The sequence below is a fragment of the Stomoxys calcitrans genome, chromosome 2 (assembly GCF_963082655.1).
Source record: "Stomoxys calcitrans chromosome 2, idStoCalc2.1, whole genome shotgun sequence".
Taxonomy (NCBI): Eukaryota; Metazoa; Arthropoda; class Insecta; order Diptera; family Muscidae; genus Stomoxys; species Stomoxys calcitrans.
This window is the reverse complement of record NC_081553.1, coordinates 17,044,368-17,063,012: the sequence shown is the minus strand read 5'-3', so window position 1 is coordinate 17,063,012 and position 18,645 is coordinate 17,044,368. Positions and strand designations below refer to the sequence as shown.

Genomic DNA, 18,645 nt, shown 5'->3' with positions numbered 1-18,645 from the left:
AGGGTTACGGAGTCTTGGAGTCGAAATCGAGAAAATTAGCGCGACTGCGGAAAAAATAAAAAAAAAAATAAATGTATGTATATATATATATATATATATATATATATATATATATATATATATATATATATATATATATATATATATATATATATATATATATATATATATATATATATATATATATATATATATATATATATATATATATATATATATATATATATTCTATTTATTGAAAATCTTAAATGAAATTTTATCCTTAGAAAAAATGTTATTAAAATTTTGTCTTTAGAAAAAATTTCAATAAAATTATGCCGTTAGAAAGAATTTCATTGAATTTGATTGGATTTCGTCTTTGGAAAAAGTTAAATTAAAATTATCTTCCCTTAAAAATATTTTTTTTTGGAAATTTTGTCTTTAGAAAAAAATTTCATTAAAATGTTGTCTCTAGAAAAATTTTTATCGAAATGTTGTCTTTAGAGAGATAATTTCTAAGAGAAATATTTTCTTTACAAAGTCCTAAAAGATTTCCGCCAAAAAATTTTTTTAATTATGTTTTTAAAAAGATTTAATATAATTCACTTCATTAAAAATGTATATTTAAAAAAAATTTTAGTTTGGAAAAAATGTCATTGAATTTTGTATCACAGGACACAAATTGTATAATCATTTTAGTGAAAATTTCGCTTTCTAGTTTTTCCATAATTAAAAATATAAAAACTTGCACTCGTTTTTTGAATAAGCTCAGTTTTCGAACAGTTTGAAAGCCCTGTTCAGGAAAAGTATGCCCATTGGCCACCTTAGACACGTACATATAGTACGGGTAAAAATGAAAATTAGAAAAAGCGCCACACGTGAGCGTAATTTATTTGCGTTGTCTACGTTTTCATAATCTATTCCTTAAAACCTTTCATTTGATACCCATATTGCCTAGGCTCAAAGTGGATTCAAAATCATCAAGATCCCTTAAGTACTTTCCCGGTCTAATTTTTAGACTTGTTTTAACAGATTCGTAATCTACTCGTTAAAATCTTTCATTTGATAACCACATTGAATAGGTTGGCGCAACTCACCCCTATTCTTTAGCGGTAAGTATAAAACATAACATTTTTTAAGTGCTCGGAGTCGACTCAGGAGTCAGAGTCTGGATTACATATTGCCTCCATGATGAATGGCATTCATTAGTATGAAACGCAAAATTTCAGCCAAATCGGTTAAACATTGAGGGCATCATATGCTCAAGAAGAAGTTTAGAGTCCCGCTGTATTCCCAATTAATTACATTTTAGGAAATCTCAACACACACAGACCCATTTTTTTAGTTTCCCGTTTTCTTTAGATTCATCATATGGAATGAGGCTATAGTACTATAGATAAGATTTACCAAATTCCCTTACTGAAGCAGTGTGGTTTTTATTTATGCAAACGCTTGTATTGTATATAAAATAATGATATTTGCTTACAAAACAATATGAAAATCATTGCATGTAACATACATATGTATGGAGTAAGTCTATAAGTTTTGTAATTTTTATTTGTTTTTAAGACTTAAGTACTGTCATCAAGTTTAACAGGTTTTCAACCACAAAAGCTGAACAAATGAAAGCGCAAAACAAAAAACCTCAAGTTTAGATACTTCAACTTAAGTTTAATTGCCTCAATTAATTTATTACTACAATTGATATATACACTTTGGTATGTAAATATTCAGGTTTTATACGACAATTTTTTTCAATGAATTCCCTCTTTTAAATGTATGTTGTGGTATTTATAATTTGTAGCTAAATCTATAGAAAAACAAACCAAGAACCAAAAATCTAAGAGAAATACCAAAAATAAAACAAAACATCAAAATGCATACCTAAAAGTGTATCAGGTTTTGACAAACGTGGGAAAATCTGAACAAATTATATTTGGATACATTTGAAACAGAGCCACGCGAATGTCAATGAGACAAGTGTTTTGGAAAATATGTGGACAAGGGCACTTTTTCATGGGGAAAAAATGAAATGGGACAAAACAACTGTCTGTGTGTGGCGCTTAAGTCAATAGTGCTAATGGGAAAAACGCCATGTATTATGACAAGTGATTTAGTATATTTAAATTCATTTTTTAAAACTAAAAGAAAAATCACAGCGTTTGTTATGGACACATGATTGAAATATGGGTTTAATTCATTATCTCATGTTCTTTGTTTCAGTAAAATTCATTTTAATTGATAAGAAAGAGAATGAAATATAGTATTGTCATTATGTGTAAATTCATTAAATAGCCAGAGATGTTACTACTAAAAAACAACAACAATAACCACAAATATCGCAAGATCAATGAACATTGACAGATGGCGTTAGTATGGTATTTAATTAAGAGAGTGGTTACATTTCCATATAGAATAAATAGCCAATTAGTGTTAAATTGTCATATTAGGACTATTAACTCAAAGTTTTATGTTATAATGGATAATACATACCAACAAATAATAACTCATGCATATTTCTAAGTATTCATATATCGCATTGCTTATCTATCAAAGATCGAACTCGCGCTATACGATAAAGCAAAGTGATAGCATTGTTATGCATATACACACATACAGACATACTGTATAAGATAGCACATATACATAAACCAATATTCGTTAATATTTTCTAATTCTTATCGAATTGAAGTAAATATTTGTATACCCTCCACCATAGGATGGGGGTATACTAACATCGTTATTCCGTTTGTAACACCTCGAAATATTGGTCTAAGACCCCATATGGTATATATATTCTTGATCGTCTTGGCATTTTAAGTCGATCTAGCTATGTCCGTCCGTCTGTCTGTGGAAATCACGCTAACTATCAAAAGAGTAAAGCTAGTCACTTGAAATTTTGCACATTGCCTTCTCCATCTTACAAGCCAACTAAGGTTTAAATCGGCCCCAAAAACTGATATAGCTGCCATATTAAACGACCCCCCGAATTTTGTACTATGTCTTCTATGAATGTACCGAGTCTGGTTCGAATTGGTATAAAACCTGATATAGCTCCCTTATAAACCAAGCTCCCGATTTAAATTCTTGAGCCTCTAGAGGGCGTAAGTCTTATGTAATTTCGCTGAAATTTTGCACTGTGACTTCTTCTATGCGCAATAATCTGAATCGGCATATAAACCGACCTCCCGATTTGACTTATTGAGCATCTAGAAGACGCAATTCTTATCCGATGTGTGTGTGAAATTTTGCACTATGACATCTTCTATGACATTTATTGAATGTACCAAGTATGGTTCGAATCGGTCTAAAACCTGATATAGCTCGTATATAAAACGATCTCCCGATTTCACTTCTTGAGGTTCTAAAGGGCGCAATTCTTATCCGATTTAGCTGAAATTTTGCACAGTGACTTCTTCCATGGCGTGATGATCTGAATCGGTACATAAATGCGAACCATTGTAGAGGGTATATAAGATTCGGCCCGGCCGAACTTAGCACTCTTTTACTTGTTCTAACTCAAGACAATATTTTTAAAAATAAAAAACACCAGACGAAATATTTGCACACATGACCAGAATACATGTTTAAGTTATATAAATATTAAATATTCTTATTGAGAACGATACATCGATATACATATTTCGCTTCGAAAGCAAATAGCTAGAGAAACAAAACAAACAATATATTAACAGCCTTATTTCCAAAGAAATAAAACAGCTCGAAATCAGAAAATAAGTAAAATTAGCTTTTTTCGTATTCACAAACACATAATAGCAAATTTTTCCTTTGATAAATCAATTTTAAATTTGAAAGAATTATTGATTTAACCATAATACCATCCCGGCACGGGATAGCTGGAAGCACGACACAGGTCGGAATATTGAGGTCCGATTTCTGTTGTTGTTGTAGCATTGTGTTGTATACTGAGGCGGCTGTCCTTGTCGATGAAGGAATCCATCGGGTCAATCCGGTACGTACAACCGGCTGCCTGGGATTGATCCGATTTGTGTGGTGTTCATTGCTGTCACGAGAAGCTTAGCTGCTAGCATCCACAGCGGATAGTGGAATGCTTTAAACGGAGTAGCTGCAAGGGCAGTCGCGGACAATCAGCGGTATCGGGAGGAGAGACTCAGTGAGAGGTCGGGCGACACCGACTCTTGCACAAATACTGAGTGCCTATGATGCTCGATATGACAATGCGAGTTAATGGCTCATACAGGAGCTTGCCGAGGATCGCCACCTCCACATGAAAATGAGGCTGCAACTACAACAACAATCATACACAATTACATCTCTCAGTTCTACGAGCGTAAACCTATGCGAAACAAGTAAAATCGCGCTAAGTTTGGTAGGGTAAAATCATAGTAATTAACCACAATGGCTTTTATCTATTCATTGCTCTATTCAAGCTTGAATATTAAAGACTAATGTGGCGAAAATTTGGTGCGTACAGTAGCATGAATCTTCCGCTAAACCCGACAAAAATTTAAAAAGTTTATATGGCGACTATTTCTATATTTTGAGGCATTTAATTAGGAGGTATTGTAACCGAATTGGATTATTTCCAGACCGAGTTGTTTGGGGCCATATCTGTATGTATCAATTGCCAATTTCAAGCTATTACCTCAGACCAAGATTTTACAAAGACTGGACCCGTTTTTGAGCCCGGACCATTAAATAAAAGATTTATAAAATCAACGGTAGAGTTGCTCTCAATGACGACAACAATTGAGGTCGAGTGCGAGAGCCTTTTTCTAGCGTCACATTCCTTTATTTAAGATAATCCAATAGTTCCAACAGTTCATGCTACGCTGACGGATCAAAGCTAGAAGAAAGACCTGGTCTGAGCGCCTATACTAAGAACCCAGAGAACGAGCTCTGCTTCCCCTTGCTTACCATAGCAGGAATGTTTCAGGTGGTAATGGTAATTTAATGTAAGATTGTGGTATGTGAACCTCTTCTTGGATGGTAAACGGCCCTTAGGGTCAAGAACAGCTTTGGAGTGTAGGGAGGTAATTGACGCCTTCTCGAAACATACCATCGTAATATTTCAAAAAAAATCTTACAAACCTGCATCAATAACTTAATGTTGGGAGCTAGATGTACGTACTGGTTTGACACGATTCAGTTTCTCATCGGCAAGAGCTGTCGCCTCAATATACGTGTTCGCCCTTTTTTGTCAGAGAGGCTCTAAGCAGACGAAACACCGTAGAGTGAAACAGAGTTCCCTAAGGCGAGGTGATAACTCCGGCACTATTCAACTCCTACCTATCTTCCATTCCATTCGCTCCAGGCGGCATAGAGATCGTATCATATGCGGACAATAATGCGATTATGGCATTAGGCCCCACACCTATGGTTTACTTCTGCGATAGGTTTAACGTCTACCTCAACGAAATTGCCCCTTATTTCGCTGCAAGAGAAATCAGCCACATTCTTCACTATAAATACGAGCGAGGTGAATAATGATATGAATTTAAAAGTCTATGGAGAAACGATTCTGACCATCAAGTTCCGAAAATTTTTGGTGTCATATTTGACAGCTTTTACACATTCTCCTCACATGTCACTGCAATTTGCCATAAGGTCAGAACTTGGGGTGCTGGCCGGCACGAGATAACTATGAGCATCACACAGGCTGGAACTTGGAACTTCAATCTGTGTGGTGTTCTTCGTTATCACGAGAAGCTTAGCTGAGGCTACCGGGCGAGTCCATAGGTTGCGGATAGTGGAATGCTCCATACGGAGTAGATGCAATTGCATTCGCGGACAATCAGCGGTATCGAGTGGAGAGTTTCAGTGAGAAGCCGGCTCTTGCTTAAATACTGAGTGTCAATGGTGCTTGATACGATAAGGCGACTTATTGGCTCGTTTAAACAACCAGCGGGCATCATGATCCCGTGGCGATCGATTGTATAGACTGGAATGAGCTTGAATAGGATCGCAAACTCTACATGCAAATTTGGCTACAAAACAAAAACGGAAGTTCGGACTCGTCAGCTATGTGACACGCAGTAGGATAATAGTCAGATCTACCAGAATGCCGCTCTTCGAACAGTGACGGCCTGACTCCTTATCAGGAGACTAAGTACATAACGACATACTAAAAACTACGTGCTGTACCAGCAATACCTTATGGGCTGTTAGCGCAGAGACCATTCAAATCATCATTTTGTGGATATATATCCAGCGCCCAGAAGCCTAAAGGTAGATATAAATGATCCAGAGCGAGAGGTTTAGCGCTATAAGACAGAACCTCTATATAAAGCGTCATATTAAGGGGGTCTAGACAATATTTATGCAGACACGACAGCAGATGCGGTGAATGGTTATTATCTGGTGATTGTAGTAGTTGGAGAACGATCGCCTCCCTTTGTACCTGATCTCTACAGGGTAGTTCTGGCTCAATTACCAGAGTAGTTCCGGCTCAATTACCAGAGTAGTTCTGGCTCAATTACCAGAGTAGTTCTGGCTCAATTACGATCCGTCAGATGCAGCTTCCTCAACTCCTACATATCAAGGATTAACGCCAACGTGCGGGATGTGAGTCCCGATTGCGACCTGGGATCATACGACACACGTCGTCTGTTTAACTGCCCATTCAGACCCAGTCGAATCTGACCCAGATACCTAGGACGCACCCCACATTAGTCGCAGAGTTCTTTGATCTGGATACAGAACCAAGCAGAGAAATGCAGGACACAACACACTTTTACAATAAAAACAACACCTGAACGCTGTAATAACTTCCGTAGATGGGCGGAGGGACATGACTTCATAGTACTTATTGTAATTTTATTGGGCTAAATAAAAAAAAATAAGAAAAAACGTCAGGACGATAACGAATATATAATTTATAAAATTGCAGTTTAGTATTTCCAGATGTTACAAACAGAGTGACTAGATGAGTATATGGGATTAAAACAAAAACATTATCATTTTATTACTTAGATCTTTTTGGCGATTAAGGTTTAATCCACTTATACAATTGATTTATAATGAGTTGAGAGTTATGTCCATTGCTGCAGAAGACAATTTTACTTTAAAATATTGATTGATTGATTTTGGTACAACCCATTATCATGTTTTTCTTTTAAAGGTTTTTCTGCCTGTTTTTTCGTTAATACACCCATTTCCTACACCCATGCCTACACTATTTGCACATGTGCTTTATTAAATGCTAATTGTTATAACAAATAATTTCCCACATTAGCATTATTAACAAAAATTTTCGCTTCTTGCGTCCGTTCTTCAAAAATAAAAAAGAAACCAAATTGCGCTAATTTTAACAACATACAATTATTCAGGAAAATGTGTATTAAGATATGAGAACAAATAAAATAACGACGTTGTTATAAAGTTTCAAGCTGATAAGAGTACTAAAGGAATAAAGGGGAGCGCAAGGGGTAGTAATAAAAGTAATACCATACTAGGCAAAATAGTACCAAAGCAATTTTTATACTAGCTTCTTCATTTCGTTTATAACTCCTCGTCACTTCAAGTCGTTATAGCGACGTCCGCACGTCTGTCTAAGCACGCTAACTGTACGAAAGAAATTTTGAATTTTGCCCCGATTCCTTAATGGAATGTTCATGGGCAAATTTGAATTTTTACATATTTTCTACTGGTGTAGGTCGGTTGTTATTGTGAATGGACTAAAGCGGTTTTTTTTTTAAATGTAGTTCCCATATGAATAGACCTCCAATTTGATATATAAGCTTGTGAAGGGCACAATTTTTTTACCTCGCCTTATCCGTGTAATGCTCCACTATCCGGGGCGGATAGTGGAGCATTCCACTATCCGCAACCTGTAGACGCGCCCCATAGCTCCCAGTTAAGCTTCTCGCGATAACAAAGAACAAAACACACAGACTAAAGCTCAAAGCTCCAGCCTGTGTGATGCTCATAGTTATCCCGTGTCATGGTAAATATGGTCCATAATCGGTCAATAACCTGATATAGCTGTTTTATAAACAGTTCTCCCCATTTGACTTCTTAAGGCCCTAGAAAAGCAATTATTGTCCGATTTGGCAGAAATTTTGAATTTAAATTTGTTATGCAAAACTCAATCTACCCAAAAAAAGTTGTTTAAAAAGAGATTGACAAATTCATATCTTAGAGTTATTATGTCGAGCTTTAAAGACAAATATAAACCACTAACTACCAACCAGCTGAGTAATATCTCTTCACAACCAGCTAAGCAATATCTCTTCAAACAAACTAAAATTCCCTTTCCTGGTAGTACATCCTTGATTTTGATTTAATTTAGGTTGCTCATTTATTAGTTAAGTCGTTAGATCATATATGACTAGAACACTACAAAATTAACAATTCATAAACGTTTTCTTAAAAATAAATCGGAAATCAAATACTACTCAAAAACAGTTAATCTCACAGATAAAAGAAACATTGCCAATAATGAATTATAATACATACAATGCAAAGTTAACAATATTGTAAAATTTAAAAATTTTACAAAAACTTTTTAAAAAAATTTTTTCTGAATTTACAAAAAATTTAATAGTTTAACTCTTTTAACACGAACTAGTTTAAACGGTAGAACTAGCCTAAAGTTGTATGTTAGACTTCTCTTTTGTTTATAAATGCCAAAAAATATAAGATGTTTCAAATTATTATAAAGGAGTTGTACAGCTCAGTACGAAATGTATACATGGGAAAGTTGAAAGAAAAAAATATCTAAGGGGCAGAGGCAAAGAATAAAAAGCCGATCCACCCTGACATGAAAAGATCGTTCTATTGAAGGGGTGATTGCAGGTATTCTAAGCTGCGAGTTTCTCATAGATCTGCAAAAAGTGAACAGCTCAACAAAAAATTCAGGCTGCTGATTTTGTAAATTTTGTAAAAAAAACAACAAATAGCGAATACTTAGAAAATCATTAAAAAAGCAACCCAAAAAATCAGTTCCAAGTTGTCCAAAAGGGTTATAGAGAAAGTTCAGTATTGCCATTTCAGAGAAAAATAGTTTTATTGGTTCATTTACTTTGTGAGAATGAGATAAAAATAAAGCGTTATCGATATCACTAATCATGAGATCTTTGCATAAAATTTATGAACAGTGATGTCCGCTATCAAGAATTTACTATATGTATGTATCATAGCAAATGTAACCATGGAATACAATCAGAAAACAAAAGCGTACCAATATTAATGATGTTCAATGTTATTGAGTATTCTAAACAAAGTGTATAATTTCTACAGAATTCTTATTATTTTTCCGTTCTCGTGGCAAGCTCTGCTTATCTACTGGCAACTTCACCATCACAATGTGGTGGATATTTTTATTTGGAACTTGACAAATGCGATCCATTATGGAGGGTATATAACATTCGAATCGATCGATCTTAAGGCGCTTACATTTTTTCATTTTTTTTCTGAATATTTTGATATACAATTAATAAACGTAATAAAAAGATGTAAAATTGTTGGAAATTTAATCTGCTGCCAAGGTCCATCGCATTGTTGTATGCAGTAGCTGTATTAAACCACCCACTAAACCAGAGATTGTTTACATGGGGTACTTTATGGCAATGCTCGTGATCTTGAATAGCAATAAAAAATAGGAAAAGCAAATTTTTTTGTGAAACTTAATTTGCTTAACCCATTTGAGACAGATGTTGCGTTTTCGCATCGGTGACTCGGCGAACATTTACATGTTTGTATTAGATGTATTTTATTAACTTTTATTGAAATGACAATTTTTACGGGTTTCTGTAACCCTGCAGAATAATAATTTTTTCAAAAATTTGCTTGTAATATTTTTATTACAATTTTTCGTAAAATAAGCCAAGGAAAATTTTTTTTCGGAAAAAAATTAGAATTTGCGCCTTTTTTCAAGCTTTATATTTTGATATTAAAAAAAAATATGTCATATAAAAGATAGAAAAATTAAAAAAAAATAAATAAATATATTTTAAATTTTTTTGATATTGAATAAATGGTGATTTGTTAGCTATTATCTTGTTGGCAACACTGGTTTAAAAAGCTCAAGCACTTCTCGTGTTTTGTTTCATTGTCAAACATTATGAAATGATTGAATTTTGTTATCAAAATGTGCTCCGTAATGATAGTTCACCGCGCGCTCATTTTTGCTAGTTTTTTCTCATGGCTACGTAAATAAGCAAAATTGTCGTTTTTGGAGTGAAGATCAGCCAGAAGCATTGCAAGAACTACCGATGCATACAGTTTGTTGCGGTTTATGGGCTGGTGGCATCATTGGACAGTACTTCTTCAAAGATGATGCGAATGGTAACTGTGAACGGTGAGCGCTACCGTGAGATGATATCCAACTTTCTTTTTGCCCAAAATGCAAGAGCATACAGAAGCCCGCTTTAATTGAAGCTTTGGAAGGCAACGTTATAGCATTTATTCGTGAAATACTGGCTGAAATGTTGGAAAGATTATGCCTAAATTGGACTAAGCGGATGGACCATTTGAGACCATTTGATTTGTACGTATCGGATTAACCCGATAAAGTCCCTCATCGACAAGGGTTGCCGCCTTGGTGTACAACGCACTGCTACAACTATAACAACCATTTAAGTAACAGTCAACATTTGCATGAACTTATCTTCAAACATTAAATTATATGGAACGCACTATCGATTCAAGCTAAGATTTCATAAATTTTTCTGAATTCTGTGTTTTTTCTAACTTTCCTCTCTCTTAAAAAATCTCCCTTTATATTATTTGTCCTATCTTCTTTTTCCAACTCAGATTTTTTAGGAACTGCATACATAAAAACACCGAGTGTACCTTTTATTTATCAGCGAACCGACACTTAACTGTATAGTTTGAATGCGATCGTGCCACAAGAAGGAGTAGTTGTCTTAAATGGGTTAAGTTTGAGAAAAAGTCCACAATTTAAAAATTTCGTTATCAAAAGAACTTTAGATAAAAAAAATCATTATCATATATTCAACATGCAACAAACTTTTTAATTTTCTATAAAGCTTGGATTTTTACTGAAGAGGATTCAAGAAATATTAAAGAATTTGTACTGTGTAAACTTTACTTTTTGAAAGTCCTATATAGTCGATACACCGTTTCACTTTTGTTTGTTTGTTAGAAAAATATAAAATGTTTTGCTCTCTATATACAACGCACATGATAACAACATTCCATTCACTCAACAAACTACGTAAGTACATGTGTGTTAAAACATAAAGAAAAAACTTTTTCATTCAGATATTGCTTTGATTTGGGGAGCATCACCACAAAAATTGAAATCAACGCCAATGTCAACACCTAGCGGTAACAAGCTGAAATAATTTTAGTTAAGAATTTTTTTCATTCGTCTTACATGAGATAGAAGTAAGTAAATAATGTAAAAGTAATTTATATGCACGAATTTTGCACGCGTCCGCACCTCTGCCAACAATCTCTCTTATGTCCATTGATTGACTCATCATTAAATTAACCTAAACGTGCTCGCCCCACCACTGACTAAAAATCTCAGAGCTTTGCGTGCTGATTATCGTCTGAGAGAAGTACAAAGTACAGAAGAGACTACAAAAAAGCGGCGACACTGTGCCATATACTTTGTGATCAGCTACTGTCGTTCGTATCGAATAGAATTTTTTATATACATTTGAGTAATTTGCATTTTAATAAAATCATATCATATCAAAAGAATAAAAAAAATAAGTTAAATAATTAAAAAAGTAAAACTTAAGAAAACGGCTTGTTATTAGCAAGTCTATATGCGGTTCAAGCGAAATGACAATTTTAGCAGGTAAAGGTTCATCCCAACTCTCTCTTGCAAAGATTACAAATTGTTTGTTATCGCTCGTTTAAGCTAGGTAAACATCCAATATTTGCTAATGTAATCAATTAAAATATTTTGTTCAAATGTAGCCATAAAATCATAATGCAACAAAACACTCTGCGATAACATTTATCTCAAATTGACAAAACATTTATTTCGTACCAGTTATGCGTTAGGTTCAAAGAAATTCTGAAAAGTAGGCACTTGACTTATCTCTTGTGCTTGTTATACTTTACCTTTTCTATGGAATATAATGTGTAATATTCCATAGAAAAAGTTAAAGAAATTTTAATGAAAAAAAATAAAATGATTAACGTAATCTGATAAGTTCACAACTTCCAATGGAAAGATTAAGCAGCGGTAGACATATCTAAAGGATGTAGAAATAGGAAAAGGGAATACATTTTTTGATTAGTATTTAATTCCTGATTTCCTGTCTTTAATGGGATGTTATCGCAGGCAAAACTATAATCATTATCTGTAGATAGGCATCTCTTGGTTTCTAGTTGAATCTATTGGGTTGCCCAAAAAGTAATTGCGGATTTTTCATATAGTCGGCGTTGACAAATTTTTTCACAGCTTGTGACTCTGTAATTGCATTCTTTCTTCTGTCAGTTATCAGCTGTTACTTTGAGCTTGCTTTAGAAAAAAAGTGTAAAAAAAGTATATTTGATTAAAGATCATTCTAAGTTTTATTAAAAATGCAATTACTTTCTTTTAAAAAATCCGCAATTACTTTTTGGGCAACCCAATATGTATATGAGCCAGAGCGAGAAGTTCGGCGCTACAAGAGAGAATCTCAGGCCGCGTTTCAGGCAGGTCAATAAATAGCATACACATATATACAGTACCGCAATAGCACATGTACCTAGTAAATGCAGTACTTAGAGATCGCCCACCTCCCATAGCACCCGAAGAAGTGAACATGAACTCGCCTAACCAGAGTATACCTACCATGTTATATTGCTAGAATTGAAGCAGATTCCTCCACACGCTAAGCCTCCTAGATATAGAGTCCATGGATGAACAACAATAAACATCACATGCTATAGAAATTCTTCTGGACATTGCAGATTCAGCTATACGATCCAATGTATTAGAACTTGGGATACACAAAACACGTTGATAAATATTCTAATTTATTTGTTTACTTCTAATGTCCCGTTCTCCGCACTTGATATAACAATAAATTGATGTGTAATGTAAGCATGTACATTTGCACGCACATGTGGGCATTCTGTAGGTACAATCTAGCCACTACATTGAATAAAAAAATATATAAAAAAAAAACGAATGCTTTGTTGTGAAACTTTTGTATGTATACAATTACATATGTACATGTAATATAGGGAGGCTCAAGCGAATGGGTCTTCATCTATTTGAAGTGAATGGAATATGCATTTAATATGCTCAGAACATATGCATAATGATTTAATGTATGTATTGGGTTGCCCAAAAAGTAATTGCGGATTTTTTTTAAAAAGAAAGTAAATGCATTTTTAATAAAACTTAGAATGAACTTTAATCAAATATACTTTTTTTACACTTTTTTTCTAAAGCAAGCTTAAAGTAACAGCTGATAACTGACAGAAGAAAGAATGCAATTACAGAGTCACAAGCTGTGAAAAAATTTGCCAACGCCGACTATATGAAAAATCCGCAATTACTTTTTGGGCAACCCAATTTGTTGCAAACTTCATTTGGTGCTGCTCAATTACTTTCTATGCTTTGATAATTATGGACACAACACTTGCTGAAACTTGGGCCTCCGATCTATGTGGTGTTAATCGTTATCATGAGAAGTTCAGCTGAGAGCTATCGCGTACGACCACAGCTTGCGGAACGCTCCATTAGTATAGGAAGTAACTGCAAATGTAGTCGCGAACGATCAGCGATATCAAGTGGAGTGAGCCCAGATGGCACAGGCTTCTATACTGAAATCCTATGATACTTGAATAACCGGGCGTTTTAATGGCGTATGGCCAATTGCCATTACTTACCCGCGGCGATCGAAACGATCTTGCTCACCTGTAGGAGCTTGACGAGCATCACTACCTCTTTATGCGAATATGTGTCTACTACTACAACACTTAGTTACATTTTGGTATACATGGGCAATAATGATTGGCTTGCTCCGACTAGCGAGAATATAAAAAACATTTTTCTGTACTATCGTAGCATTTACTGATACCCTTATAAATGCTTCCAAAAGTTGTGAAAATTTCAGCTGTAAAATCAGTGGAAGCACCCAATGCGGTTGTCGTCGCTAACGTGCCACCATAATGGGATATACTGCTTAATTTAGTCTGCAACGAACTCGGCTTAAACATCACTCATTTATCCCTGCACAGGATTATCATGAGCTCCTCACGGGCTGGATCTGTGTGCTCCGATCTTTGTGGTGTACATGAATATCATGAGAAGCTGGGCTATGAGCTACCGGGCGAGTTCACAGGTTAAGGGCAGTGGAATGCTCCCTACGTAGCAAAAGTAATTGCTGTCGCGGGAAATCAGCGGCATGGATTGGAAAGTTTCAGTGAGAGGCCGAGCGGCACTGGCCTTTGAGCCGGAGTGCCTATGACCCTCGATATAATAAGTGGAGTAATTGGCGCCTTTAATAACTAATGGCTACCGCGTTTCCTCGGCGATCGGTCTTATGTATTGAAACGAGCTTGCTCACTTATAGAAGCTTGACGAGGATCGCCACCCCCTTATGCAAATGTGGCTACAACAACATCACTCTATAATAGAATACATATATAATAAAATAGAATATATATAATAGAATACTATAGCGATGCAGGAACTCCTAAAGTTGCCAAAAAGTCTTTATTTCAAAGCCAAGTATGAGCCACTTTTTCTCTTGCCAGTTTTAAGCTTAATGAACGGCTGCCTTACGCAACTTGTCTTTTCGCCTCGGGTTTAAAAAATTTCATCAAAAGAGCAACATTTATAGACAGGTACTATAAGAAAATTCTTCCGCATTTCCTTAACGGAAAGTTCGACGTTTCGTCTTGTTGTAGCAGTGTGTTAAACACTGAGGCAGCAGCCCTTGCCGATGAAGAACCCCATCGGGACAATCCAGTATGTATACCCGCCTGCCATGGGATTGCCTTCTTGTTGATAAGTTAAAGTTACAAAGTTTTACTTTTACTTCGCGCTTGTATTTGAGAGTGCCTCAATTTATAACAGTGCACATCGCTTTTTGGCAAATTATCTTTTTATTTCTTTGGCTATCACGGATTATCTTATAACAAACAAAATTTGGCATAGAAGTCGACCCCTCCTAATGTGCATCAAACGAAAAGGTTTGCTGTTGTCTACTAAGGTTAATAATTTGCCTCTAATCAATCATCCATAAAATCAATTTTTTATTGATACGAGTTTCGTACCATCTAAAAAAGTTTTTGCTTTTTGCAACATTGCAAATGTGACGTAAGAAAAAAAGGCAAATCATTGCCACTATCAAAGAGAAAAGCAAAAATTAATTTTCAATCGTAGCATTCTTATCTCCTGTCAGGGCATTCCAAACGATCCTACACCTGGTCAAGAATCTAGAAATAGAAAAATAGAATTTAAATAACCGGTTGAATGGCTGAATAGAATAAATTTACAAATTACCTAGACGCAAACCAGGAATAAAGTACAGAAAGGTGTATGAGCGAGCATACAAAGAACCATTCATACACTCAAGCGAGAATACAAATCGCAAACACGTTACATAACCATTTTTAATATTAAATCAAGGCCTAGTCTATACACTGGTGCTCTTGTGCCACTTTGCATGTTATAGACGCACATAAATAAATACATAGGAAACGTTTATTAAGATTCTGTGCCTGGTCCCTATTTAGACATTTCGTTTGCCACCACAAAGGTCAGTCATCTTTTAAACAACACCCCACCTCGCCCACTTACCGGATTTAATACATTTCACAGCTTCCTCTGGAGTTCCATTTGGTGGCACACGATTGAGGGGGTGGGAAATTTCGTTGCAATAGGTGTAGAACGAATTATTTAGGGCAGCCGCCATTAACTTTGGCTGCCTGCCACCGGCGGCGACAGCCTTTCTTAAATTATTTGCCAACATTGAAGCCATGTTTATTTATATTGCTGCAGCTATTAATTAAAAAAAATCAAGTTGTTTAGTTTCTTGGCGGATGGTATGTTACTATACAAATTCGTCGTGCCGGCCCGCGAAGCTTTTTTTTATTTAATTGCTTAAATTGGCCACAGCAGAACGTTAGCGAAACCGAAACGTCACTGAAGTCTGCCACCATCAGCCGCAACGGACGGGCTACACTTATACAAAATTGAGTTGTTTTCGGATGATTCAAGATATCAATTTCTTATTTTCGATTAAAACTAAAACATTTGTAACACCGCCAACACTTTTTTTGTATAAATACAACCCGCCGTTTGCAAAATTGACAAAACCACCGAAAGGATAAGCTAATAGATAGTAGGAGGCGAGCGGGGGATAAAAATAAGTTGAAAGAGTTAGAGTTACCACACCAACCGACCGCGGCGAATGAAAAAATGAGAATGACGGTATTCGGTTTTAGATTTCAGAGTCGACCATGTTTTACGACGTCGTTAACTAGCTCACATTGGCGACCGTATCACGCAAGGCAAATTTATTTAAGGTAAATACTAGCCCAGCTGATGAAATGCTCCAATTTTAGCCTAGTACTGACATCGACTTTTCGCGCGAACAACTGCCAAAACGAATTATAAAAAAATTATGATGAAAAAAATGCGAACACATTCCGCAGAAGTGGCACTGAGTTCCTTGAGTAAAACATTAGCAACATGTCGCTGCGTCTGTATAAATTTTGTTCAATTAATTGTACATGTAATTAAATGCTAACGAAATGAGCAGCAATCAAATCTGCGTCAATGTTGTTGTTTATGTTATTTATGTCTTGTTTTTGTTCTAGCAAAGAAAAGATTTGGCAATAAATTAATAGGGATTTTCGCTACGAATAAATCAAAAATTTGTGCAAACTTGCACAAATTGTTACTACAAGTCGTTCGCGTATTTTATTTGCCAGCAGAAGAGAGCGGGAGAGTGTAAAAAGCGTACAAAAGCGAAGCGAGCGAACAAAATTTTGAGAATTTGGTAATTGAGAGCTTGCAAATTTCTACTGGAGGTTTTTTTCTCAGCAGAAATTTGCAGCATCGAACAGCTGTATTATGAAAATCAGGTGGTCAATGCAAATAAATAGCAAAAGCGAGTAAATGCTATTTTTACTTTCCTGCATATTTTTACTGGACAAATACGCGAACAGATCATACATATAAGAGTCATCACAATAAAACGTTATTTTCCCACTTCTCGTTTGTTTTACCCAAGATATATTCATTTGCAGGTAGTGGCAGTTACCCAACATCAAAATATTGAGTGCTCTATCTGTCAACATTAATGATTAGTGCAACTCTGATTTTGAGTATGTTACTAGTTCGCGCACATTTTTCGTTGTTTATGTGATCTAGTTCTTAACTATAATACACATACACACAACCAAAACTCGTTGGCAGATAATGCACATCGCGAGAAAAAACTGTACTCAGCTGTTTATGGTACACTACCTGGTAATTATGCCATGGTTTTACCTCTACTCTCGCTGAACTTATTACTCCTCTGTGCATGAGGAGTTATTAATAAGCCACGCTTGCATACACTCATACAGTCACATATTCCAATTTGATTTGATTTGTAAAATTATTCGCTATTTCTTTTGTTTCTGCAAAATTTGACCCTTGTCTACGCGTTCGACATCAAAGCCAAAGGTAATTTTTTGTGAAAAGTGGCACCAGTTTCATAGATTTTAATGAGCAATTTTGTTTGCATCGGAAGTTAAGCCGAAGCTGAATTTCTTTGGCTAATTTTTTTGCACGTGTATGAAAGTGAGACCGACTAATTTGTACATTGGGCCTAGGCTGGAGGAAATTGCTCATATGGAATTTTTAATAGAGACCCCAACCAAATTATATCACTTTACCATACCCCTTGAAGGAAGAATAAGGTAAAGCCAAGCGATCAGCCGACATACATTTTTTTTAATTTTTGTCAATACTTCGCATTGAATATGTCAATTTGTTCTCGTCTTACATTTATTCTTTGTTAAAGTTTTTTCCTATATGATGATATTTTCAATCGGCAGATTTGACTTGATTGATTTTTATGGAACTTATCCACTTTGTTTTCGCCTATCCGTCTATCTCTCGAAAGCACGCTAACTTTCGAAGGAGCAGAACTAGGCGCTTGAAATTTTGCACAAATACTTCCTTTTAGTGTAGATCAGTTAGGATTGAAAATAGGCTATATTGGTCCATATTTTGATATAGCTACCCCAAAAACCGATTTCGTATTTTGAGCCTAGAAGGCGCAATTCTTATTCGATTTAGAATTTTTTCATGTGGCCTTTTGTTTTGACTTCGAACAACTGTATGGTCCAAATCAGTTAATAACCTGATATATTTAAAAAATTCATTGGAAGACCTTAAATGCGATCCATTATTGGAGGGTAAATAAGATTCGTCCCGGTCGAACTAAACAGGTTTCCACATTCACTATCGCCATCTGACGACTCATATATGCTACAATCAAGCGGGTTTCGTAGTTTACCATTTAAAATGTAGGCATCGCTGTGGCTATTTTAAAGCTTTCTGCCTGTTTGCTATTGTGAATTGTAAGCTTAACGTCGTAGTCTAACGTTTTAAATGTAGATGTCGCCACGCTTTCTTGCATGGTTTCTATTGTGAATTATAAGCTCCACGTCCGTTACGTTTAAGACTTATGAAATTTAAAATGTATTTCTTTTAGCAATTGGCAATAATTATACGACTATTTACTATTGAAGGGGCCATACTCA

The 18,645-nt window shown here is 35.4% G+C and overlaps 1 protein-coding gene across 2 annotated transcripts in view; it reads right to left on the bottom strand.

The window, feature by feature from the left end:
* Positions 1 to 16,368, bottom strand: part of LOC106081864 (4-hydroxybutyrate coenzyme A transferase) — a 28,186-nt gene extending 11,818 nt beyond the window's left edge. The window contains exons 1-2 of one of the 2 annotated variants that reach the window (XM_013244107.2): positions 16,278 to 16,368; positions 15,686 to 15,886 (exon numbers count right to left, since the gene is read on the bottom strand). In XM_013244107.2, coding sequence (XP_013099561.1) covers positions 15,686 to 15,866 — 181 coding nt within the window. In that variant the 5' untranslated portion in view covers positions 15,867 to 15,886; positions 16,278 to 16,368. Of the gene's footprint in view, positions 1 to 15,685; positions 15,887 to 16,204 lie in introns of both variants that reach the window. The other variant, XM_013244108.2, reaches the window with a different exon arrangement.
* Between the last annotated feature and the right edge of the window lie 2,277 nt (positions 16,369 to 18,645).